Raw genomic sequence first — 10,134 nt, 5'->3', positions numbered from 1 at the left:
CCTCAGTCTGTGACGCAGGCTCTGCTCTCCAGGTGCTATATGGGTCTGGTCTGTCTGTGAGGATGTTCCCAGAATGCTGTGGTGCTGTGGTGAGGCGATTGTGTGGTTTAGAGGGTCTCAGTCCTCAGTCATGTGACGAGGAGTACAGGAGCATGTGTGTGTGTGTGTGTGTGTGTGTGTGTGTGTGTGTGTGTGTGTGTGTGTGTGTGTGTGTGTGTGTGTGTGTGTGTGTGTGTGTGTGTGTGTGTGTGTGTGTGTGTGTGTGTGTGTGTGTGTGTGTGTGTGTGTGTGTGTGTGTGTGTGTGTGTGTGTGTGTGTGTGTGTGTATGTGTGTGTGTGTGTGTGTGTGTGTGTGTGTGGTGTGTGTGTGTTTTATTAGTGTGTGTGTGTGTGTGTGTGTGTGTGTGTGTGTGTGTGTGTGTGTGTGTGTGTGTGTGTTATTAGTGTGTGTGTGTGTGTGTGTGTGTGTTATTAGTGTGTGTGTTATTAGTGTGTGTGTGTGTGTGTGTGTGGGGGAAATGATGTTAAAGGAACACACAGTAGAGCACTGGAGGCTTGACAGCTCCTTAACAATCTGCAGGCGGTGGTGTACACACACACACACACACACACACACACACACACACACACACACACACACACACACACACACACACACACACACACACACACAGCAGCCAGAACATTCCTCACACATCTGGCCCTGCCCGAGTCTGTCTGTCTGTCTGTCTGTCTGTCTGTCTGTCTGTCTGTCTGTCTCTCTCTCTCTCTCTCTCTCTCTCTCTCTCTCTCTCTCTCTCTCTCTCTCTCTCTCTCTCTCTTTCTATCTCTCTCGTTTTCTCTCTCTCCCTCTCCCACTACCAACCATAATTACCAACAACCCCTCTGTTCTCCATTTCTCTATTTGATGATCCTCATATCCCCCCCTCCACTAGAATCATAAAAGTGTGCAGTGCTGAAATCGTCTTCTGGGGTCCTGATTTAGGAGGAAACATATTGTGTCCATAAGAAAGTGCCATCCAGAAACGTGCCATTTAGTTAACACCATGTCAGGACATGACTCAGGACATGAAATACAAGGCCAACACAGGGATTGTGTTTGAGATACCCAGTGTGAGATGCAACAGATATAACATCTGAAAGCAAAATTCCAGAGAGAGGTTCATTCTCTGTTCAACATTGAATGTACACTGAGTGTCCAAAACATTAAGAACCCCTGCTCTTTCCATCACACAGACTTACCAGGTGAATCCATGTGAAGGCTATGATCCCCTATTGATGTCACTTATTAAATCCACCTCAATCAGTGTAGATGAAGGGGAGGAGACAGGTTAAAGAGTGATTTTTAAGCCTCGAGACAGTTGAGATATGGATGGTGTATGTGTGCCATTCAGAGGGTGAATAGGCATGGCAAAATATTTAAGTGTCTTTGAACAGGGTATAGCAGTAGGTGACATGCGCACCGGTTTGAGTGTGTCAAGAATTGCAACGCTGCTGGGTTTCTCACCCTCAACCTTTTCCTGCTTGTATCAAGAACGATCCACCACCCAAAGAACATCCAGCCAACTGGACACAACTGTGGGAATGCTTTCGACACCTTGTAGTGTCCACATTTTTTGTGCACTCAGTGTATAGTACGTTCTATGTGTCATTCAGTGTTTTATTGTCTCATGACTCACATGGGAACTCAAGTGGAACCAGAACGGAGGAACATAGGGAAGCGTGGGAGTCTGATTATAGTTTTGGGTGAAGTAAAGGTCTTCGTGTGTCTGTGTGTATGTGTGTGTGTGTGTTTGTTTGTTTGTGTGTGTGTGTGTGTGTGTGTGTGTGTGTGTGTGTGTGTGTTTGTTTGTTTGTGTGTCTGTTTGTGTGTGTGTGTGTGTGTGGGGGGGGGGTCAGAGAACGATGGCTGGTTAGGAGATGGAGGGGTGACCGCGACTGTGTCAGGCACATGTTGGATTGCCGGCCCTGGCCCCAAACAGGAAATGAGGGCACATGAGCAGGAAGTGAGCGGCCTGACGCTTCATTCAGGAAGTAACGGCGCATGCATGGAGGAAGTGTGAGGCTGTTTTTTCTTGAAGGAGTGTTTACTCCTGCTTTATCTGTAATCTTATGGCACCCCTCCCTCCCTCCCTCCCTCCCACTCGCCCTCCCCCCCACTCTCCCTCCCTCCCACTCTCCCTCCCTCCCTCCCACTCTCCCTCACTCCCTCCCTCCCACCCTCCCTCCCTCCCTCCCACTCTCCCTCTCTCTCTCTCTCTCTCTCTCTCTCTCTCTCTCTCTCTCTCTCACTCTCTCTCTCTCTCTCTCTCTCACTCTCTCTCTCTCTCTCTCTCTCTCTCTCACTCTCTCTCTCTCTCTCTCTCTCTCTCTCTCTCTCTCTCACTCTCTCTCTCTCTCTCTCTCTCTCTCTCTCTCTCTCCGCTCCATCTGTATTCAATAGAAATGGAAATCTGCCCCCCACTTTCCTCTTCCCAGGTTCCACTCTGCTCCCCCTCCCTCCGCTGTTGTCCCCCATCTCCCTGCCCCACTCCCCCCAGGAGGAGTCAGGATGTTTTGAGAAGAGGGATATTGCTCTTAATGGATTCCAAACACCACAAAAGTTTATTAGGAAGCTGGGCATTGTAAAAATGGGAGGAAGGGGGGGGGGGGTGGAGGAGGAGAGAGGGAAGAATAGAAGGAGAATGGTGGAGAGTGGAGGAGGAGGCGAAATGTGGAGGAGAAGGAGGGGGGTAGTCGGGACGCGGGGGAAGGGGGAGGGCTTAGTTTTTGTTTTGCTTGGTTTTACAGAATATTTACATTAACCACCCTTGGGAAATCAGCTTCAAATAACTTACTTGGTGGGGTTGGGTTTCATTTCTAGTCCCTTCAGCGGTGGTTTTTCGTTGTTTCTAATCTAATGAAATAGTGTATTTCTTCCCAATCTCTATTTGGGTCTGTTTTTGGGACAGTGGTACTGTTGATCCGGGTGGTTCTACCCTCCGGTTCATAGCCTACAGATATGTAGCAGGCCTAATGCAATGTATTTTAATAGAATGTAATGTTCAAATTAGATCAAAGTGGGAATGTACCGTAATAAAACAGGGAACTATGTATGACTTGATTTGAGTGTGTATGCGAATGCAGCTGTTGCTACTTCCATGCATTAATCTACATAATGACATTAGCAGTGGTTCTAGGAATTGTTTGTGAGCCTTCAGTGTGAATCAATGTGGATATCCATCAGACATTGAGACAGTCGTTCATCATATACGACAGTAAGACAGTGAGACAGTCATTCATTATGTACGACAGTACGACAGTGAGACAGTTGTTCATCATATTAGACTGTAAGACAGTGAGACAGTCATTCGTCATATTAGACAGTAAGACAGTGAGACAGTTATTCATCATATTAGACAGTAAGACAGTGAGACAGTCATTCATCATATACGACAGTAAGACAGTGAGACAGTCATTCATCATATTAGACTGTAAGACAGTGAGACAGTCAATCGTCATATTAGACAGTAAGACAGTGAGACAGTTAATTCATCATATTAGACAGTAAGACAGTGAGACAGTGAGACAGTCATTCATCACATTAGACTGTAATGAAAATATTGAATGCAAGTGCAGTGGAGCCATGCCTTGAACCATGCAGTTGTCCTGGGTGATGTGATCTGAGCGTGTCAGTATTCATGGCCCTCCAGCCCTCCCTTGCCACTCATACCTCCCGTCCCATCGCTGTGTGGGGGTGTCCTATACCTGCGTCAGAGCATCTAATCGGGACTTCTCCTCACAAAGAGTCTCTTTGATGTGCAGGAGCTTCCTGCCTTGCTCCAAAAGGCTTGACTATGTACTAACCGCCCCCACTGAATGCATTAGGCTTTAATAGTGTTAATGATCGGAGCAGTAATGCTACGTCCTAAGTCCCTTGCTCTGTTCTAGTTCTGGAGGTAACTATTGGGTTAGAGAGGAGATATGGAGTATAGGCTACCAGGAACAAATGCCTTGAAATGCAATCCACTATATATATATTAACCGTTGGGTCATGATTCACTGTTTGTAGACAAACTGTGTGTGTGTATATGTATGTGGTATGTGTGTTGGTAGCCCCCCCCCCCCCCCCCCCCCCCCCCCCAACTCCCTTCCCTCCGCCAGGACCAGACTAGCCATTAAATCTCCTTTTCTTAAAGCTGATGACCCGTAAGTGATGTGGGTGTGATGGGGGGTGGGGTCAGGGGGTCACTGTAGAGTGCTGGGGTTGAGGAGGGAGGAAGAAGGATGAGGAGGAGGGGGTAGGAAAAGGGAAAGAGATGAGATGGAAGGAGAGGAAGAGAGAGATGGGAGAGAAGGGGAGAAATAGGTAAGGAGAGAGGGATGAGAGCTGTGAGGGGAGGAAAATGAAGGAGAACGGGGAGGAAAGGTGAAACCAAGAGGAGAGTCGAGAGGAGGCGAGGAGCACTTGTCTTTCCACTAGTGTAATCCCTCTAATTTGGGATATTAAACTCCAATCCCCTGTTCCGGGGTCATCATCATCAGAGCCAACATTTCATTGGTCCCAAATTGCTCCCAGGTGTCCTACTTCTGAACACACAGGCATGCATACATGGAAAAGAAGATTATTCAACACACACACACACACAAACACACACACACAAATGAACACACAGACACACACATATCCACGCACATACACACACACACACACACACACACACACACACACACACACACACACACACACACACACACACACACACACACACACACACACACACACAAACACACACACACACACACACACACACACACACACACACACACACACACACACACACACACATCAAACACTCTCTCTCTCTCTCTCTCTCTCTCTCTCTCTCTGCTTAATATAGGAACACAGTTACACATTGTTTTACAGGCAAAAAGATGAAGGCCTGGACACAATATCATGGTAATCTCTAATAGGAACAGTAGATGTGTTATTTAACAGCAGTTTACCCGTGGTCTCTGGTCTGTGTTATTCTGACCCAGTTTGTTCTGAATGTTGTCGATCGTCTTTCCCCAACTGACAGACAGCAAGCCAAGGTCATATGTATATTGTGTATGTTAAATGTGTGTTACAGATACGTTACAGGTGTGTGGATTGGAATAGAGGGACACATAGCTTGGAGCATTTTTGACACGCAATACCTAAATGCCAACAAGCCAAAAAAAGGCATTCCTTAGTGTCAGGAGTGTCAGGAGTCTCAGGAGTCACAGGAGTCTCAGGAGTGTCAGGAGTCTCAGGAGTGTCAGGAGTCTCACGAGTCTCGGGAGTGTCAGGAGTGTCAGGAGTATCAGGAGTGTCAGGAGTGTCAGGAGTCTCAGGAGTGTCAGGAGTCTCAGGAGTGTCAGGAGTCTCATGAGTCTCGGGAGTGTCAGGAGTCTCAGGAGTGTCCGGAGTGTCAGGAGTCTCAGGAGTATCAGGAGTCTCAGGAGTGTCAGGAGTGTCAGGAGTGTCAGGAGTCTCAGGAGTCTCAGGAGTGTCAGGAGTCACAGGAGTCTCAGAAGTGTCCGGAGTGTCCGGATTGTCAGGAGTCTCAGGAGTATCAGGAGTCTCAGGAGTGTCAGGAGTGTCAGGAGTCTCAGGAGTCAGGAGTGTCAGGAGTCACAGGAGTCTCAGGAGTGTCAGGAGTCTCAGGAGTGTCAGGAGTCTCAGGAGTGTCAGGAGTCTCACGAGTCTCGGGAGTGTCAGGAGTCTCAGGAGTGTCAGGAGTGTCAGGAGTGTCAGGAGTCTCAGGAGTGTCCGGAGTCTCAGGAGTGTCAGGAGTCTCAGGAGTGTCAGGAGTGTCAGGAGTCTCAGGAGTCTCAGGAGTGTCAGGAGTCTTTGCAGTGTCAGGAGTGTCAGGAGTGTCAGGAGTGTCAGGAGTCTCAGGAGTGTCAGGAGTCTCAGGAGTGTCCGGAGTGTCAGGAGTCTCAGGAGTCTCACGAGTCTCGGGAGTGTCAGGAGTGTCAGGAGTGTCAGGAGTCTCAGGAGTGTCAAGAGTCTCAGGAGTCTCAGGAGTCTCAGAAGTGTCCGGAGTGTCCGGATTGTCAGGAGTCTCAGGAGTATCAGGAGTCTCAGGAGTGTCAGGAGTGTCAGGAGTCTCAGGAGTCAGGAGTGTCAGGAGTCACAGGAGTCTCAGGAGTGTCAGGAGTCTCAGGAGTGTCAGGAGTCTCAGGAGTGTCAGGAGTCTCACGAGTCTCGGGAGTGTCAGGAGTCTCAGGAGTGTCAGGAGTGTCAGGAGTGTCAGGAGTCTCAGGAGTGTCCGGAGTCTCAGGAGTGTCAGGAGTCTCAGGAGTGTCAGGAGTGTCAGGAGTCTCAGGAGTCTCAGGAGTGTCAGGAGTCTTTGCAGTGTCAGGAGTGTCAGGAGTGTCAGGAGTGTCAGGAGTCTCAGGAGTGTCAGGAGTCTCAGGAGTGTCCGGAGTGTCAGGAGTGTCCGGAGTCTCACGAGTCTCGGGAGTGTCCGGAGTGTCAGGAGTATCAGGAGTGTCAGGAGTGTCAAGAGTCTCAGGAGTCTCAGGAGTGTCAGGAGTCTCAGGAGTCTCAGGAGTCTCAGGAGTGGTAGGAGTCTCAGGAGTGTCAGGAGTGTGATCTAGAGTGGAAATGTACAGTATATTGGTAACTTCTAGAATGGACAACACCATTAAACAAAGTACAGTGTTGACTCCAGGACACAGACCAATCAAAATGTCAAAGTTGACATTCTAACATGACATTCCAAAGTGGTTTCCAACTGAACCCATGGTGAACAGAGGGGTGGAGGGAGCACTATTAAACCAAGGTGTAATGAAACTAAGTCACTTTATCGTACGCAAGGGCGTGCACAGAAACTCATTCACACACACAGTTGCTCTCTGTGTGTTTGTTTTGACAATAGAATGATTTTTTTTTGGGGGGGGGCTGGGGGATCAGGGTCCCCACTCATCTGGATTGCATGCCTTTCTGGTCACACAGGAGGTGAGTTTGGTGACTCCAGCAGCATCCCACACCCCTAAACCCACATCTCCCTTTCTACTTGTATTCTCTCTCTCCTTGTCCATCTCCTGCCCCTGTCACAGGTGGGATCTGAACCCCAGTCTCTCGCGCGAGGAACTAAAGTATTTACCACGAGGAAATTCCCCATTGGACTGAGGTTGACACAGATTTTGAAATTGCAGTCGGGGCTACATCACCATGGCAGTGTGATGCCAGGACAACAACCTCTCCCTAGACGTCAGCAAGATAAAGGAGCTGATCGACAGGAAACAGAGGGCTGAGCACGCCACCATCCACATCGATGGGGCTGTAGTGGAGCAGGTCGAGAGCTTCAAGTTCCTCGGTGTCCACATCACTGAGGAATTAACGTGGCCCACACACACCTACACAGTTGCGAAGAGGGCACGACAACACCTCTTCTACCTCAGTTGGCTGAAAAGATCTGGCATGGGCCCATCAGATCCTCAAGAAGTTCTACAGCTGCACCATTGAGAGCATCTTGACTGTCTGCGTCACCGCTTGGTACGATAACTGCAAGGCACGTACCCGAAAGGCGCATCAGAGGGTGATGAGTACGGCCCAATACATCACTGGTGCCGAGCTCCCTGCCATCCAGGACCTCTATACCAGGCGGTGTCCCAGGAAGATCCCAAAAAAATTCTAACACTCCAATCACCCAAGCCATTGGCTGTTGTCTCTGCAACCACGCCAAGTCTGGAACCAGCAGGACCCTGAACAGTTTCTAACCCCAAGCCAATAGATTGCTAAACGAGACTGCTAAATAGCTAATCAACTGGTTACCCGGACTGACTCTATACGCTGGACTCTACCCACACGCTCACACATACTGGGCTTACAATGACACCCCAACACACACACACACACAGACACACACAGACACACACACACACACACACACACACACACACACACACACACACACACACACACACACACACACACACACACATGGCAACATAACATTCGCACACAAGCATACTGACGCCACACATTTTCACACACACTTTCACACTCACCACATACTCTGCTGCTACAACTCAGTCTGTAAATACACATGTTTGTTTAGTAGTTATTGTTGTTCTTTATCCACTGTGTATTTATTCCCCGTGTCACTATTTCTATTTCTTTGTTTTAGCTTTGTTATCTTTGTATTTAACTCTGCATTGATGGAAAAGGACACTTGGCCCTGTTCCCTCTACTCCGGCCCCTCCAGAGGAAACCCTTTGAAGGACCGTGTCAGGGATGGGTCAGGAAATATTATTTTTGGCCATGGCCATCAGCCTCTGTCTGAGAGATGCAGTTGAGAAGATATGTGGTTTGACCTTCTTAAACATACAGACACCTACACACACACGCACATGCACACACATACACACACATACACTCTCTCTTCACACTTTGAATGAATGATGCTTGCAGAGGAAGAGCCTCACCACAGAAGACAGGCAAACAGACATCACACACTGTCCCCTATGTTTCCCCTTTGATCAAGATGGCCCCATACTGTACGGCTGCTGCCTTGCGTGCTCTGGCCCAACGTTGCTATTTTGTGATTCTTTTGGCATTTATCTTGTAAATAAATGTATCCTCTATAATTTCCTATGATAGACAAAAACAAACGTTTACCGGCACTGACCCTGTACATAGCTTCCTCGCTTATTTCTTATTTCTCGTGTTTAAAAAGTACGAGTTACACTTGTTTGACATTGAATTACTGCACTGTTGGGTTGAGCTCGCAAGTTAAGCTCTTCACTCTACTTGTGCTACGTGACAAATACAAGGTGAACTTGAATTGTAGAGGAGGTTTCTGGACGCTGGAACGTGGCGTGGGGAAGGTGTGTAAGACTTGGTGACAGGGAGAGAGAGGGGACAATGGTCCTGCTGTGTAAGAATTGGAAGCATGGTTGGGGACTCAAGGGTGGTAAAAGAGGATTTGGATGGCTTGGGGAGGCGTGGGGCGATGGGGGAGGGGGGGGGGGGGGGAGGAGCCTATGGAAATGCAGATCGCCTCTTCGAATTCTATTGCCAGTCCCAGCTTTGATGTCAGCAAAGGGAGTTTTTTTTTTCATACAGACCAAACTTTCACCGCTTTTCTCTCTCTCTCCCTCCTCCCTCCCCTCCTTTCCTCTGTCTTTAGTCCCCCACTGCTCCTCTCACTCTTCTTCAACGGACCAAACAGACCCCCTACCCGTCTCCTTTCCTAACCACTCACTCTCTCCATTCATTATTCCCTCCATCCCGCCATCCTTTTCTCCTCATTGCAGTTTGATGTGGTCCAGATGAATTGAACTGGATTAGACTGGACTGCACTGGTCACCAATGTATGCACTAGTAGAGACTCACATGACCTTAATACAGTGGTATTCAAACCAGTGGGGACCCCATTTTTTCAAACAGAATTTCTGGGGACACAATTTTTTTCAAAGTGATTTATTGTGACCCCACCCCACCCCAGGTGCACCCGGTTCAGCTGCCTGTTGAACTGTTTCATGTGTCTGAAGGTACAAACTCTGCCTTCCCGGCGGACCTGAAGAGGAAATCAAGTGCACTATAGGCCTACCGCTGACCAATCGGATGGCTCAGATGAACGTGACTGCAGTAACGTTCCAGGCTTAAGAAATCTACAGCAAATACTGTGAGATTTCAAAACGTTTCAAACCCATGACTAGAGAGACTGTCAACGAACACAGCAAAGAGCTGCGGTTTTTATGACTGAGTTCACGTCTAAATTCCTACTCAACACTGTCAACACTTTGTATTCAACACTTTTATAAGCCATAAAATGTGCGTTCTTCCTCTTTCCACGTTGAGAGGCGGACCCTCAGTCTGCTGCTCTCTCCCTTGTCTGAAGGACAAGTGGATAAACAGGTTAATGTCAAGCCCTGCATGTTTTTTCTTCCAAATGTCTCAGGGAATGTAGTTCTGCATTGAACACCACACATTGGCTGCTACTGTCGGCTGAATGACAGAACAGCTATTTCCATGTAAAAACGTTATGGGATCCATCGCTTTTATGGAAGGCCTCTCTGGTAAGCCTACATTATGTTCAAATAGCCACAGTAGCCCACATGGTCACTGTTAAATCTTAAAGTGGGTACAGCCTCAGTGTTCACAGTAAACGCTGGAAG

General features: G+C 48.3%; 1 protein-coding gene across 1 annotated transcript; it reads left to right on the top strand.

Annotated features, from left to right (window-relative positions):
• The first annotated feature begins 1,056 nt into the window (after positions 1-1,056).
• Positions 1,057-7,477, top strand: LOC139374451 (cysteine-rich, acidic integral membrane protein-like). The gene is made up of 5 exons (XM_071115488.1): positions 1,057-1,113; positions 5,221-5,519; positions 5,563-6,012; positions 6,065-6,571; positions 7,228-7,477. Exons 1-5 carry the CDS (start codon positions 1,057-1,059, stop codon positions 7,475-7,477), a joined length of 1,563 nt encoding a protein of 520 aa, XP_070971589.1.
• The last annotated feature ends 2,657 nt before the right edge of the window (positions 7,478-10,134 follow it).

This window comes from Oncorhynchus clarkii, chromosome 19 (genome assembly GCF_045791955.1).
Source record: "Oncorhynchus clarkii lewisi isolate Uvic-CL-2024 chromosome 19, UVic_Ocla_1.0, whole genome shotgun sequence".
Taxonomy (NCBI): Eukaryota; Metazoa; Chordata; class Actinopteri; order Salmoniformes; family Salmonidae; genus Oncorhynchus; species Oncorhynchus clarkii.
Note: the sequence above shows the minus strand (reverse complement) of the source record. Positions and strands in the feature narration are given on the sequence as shown.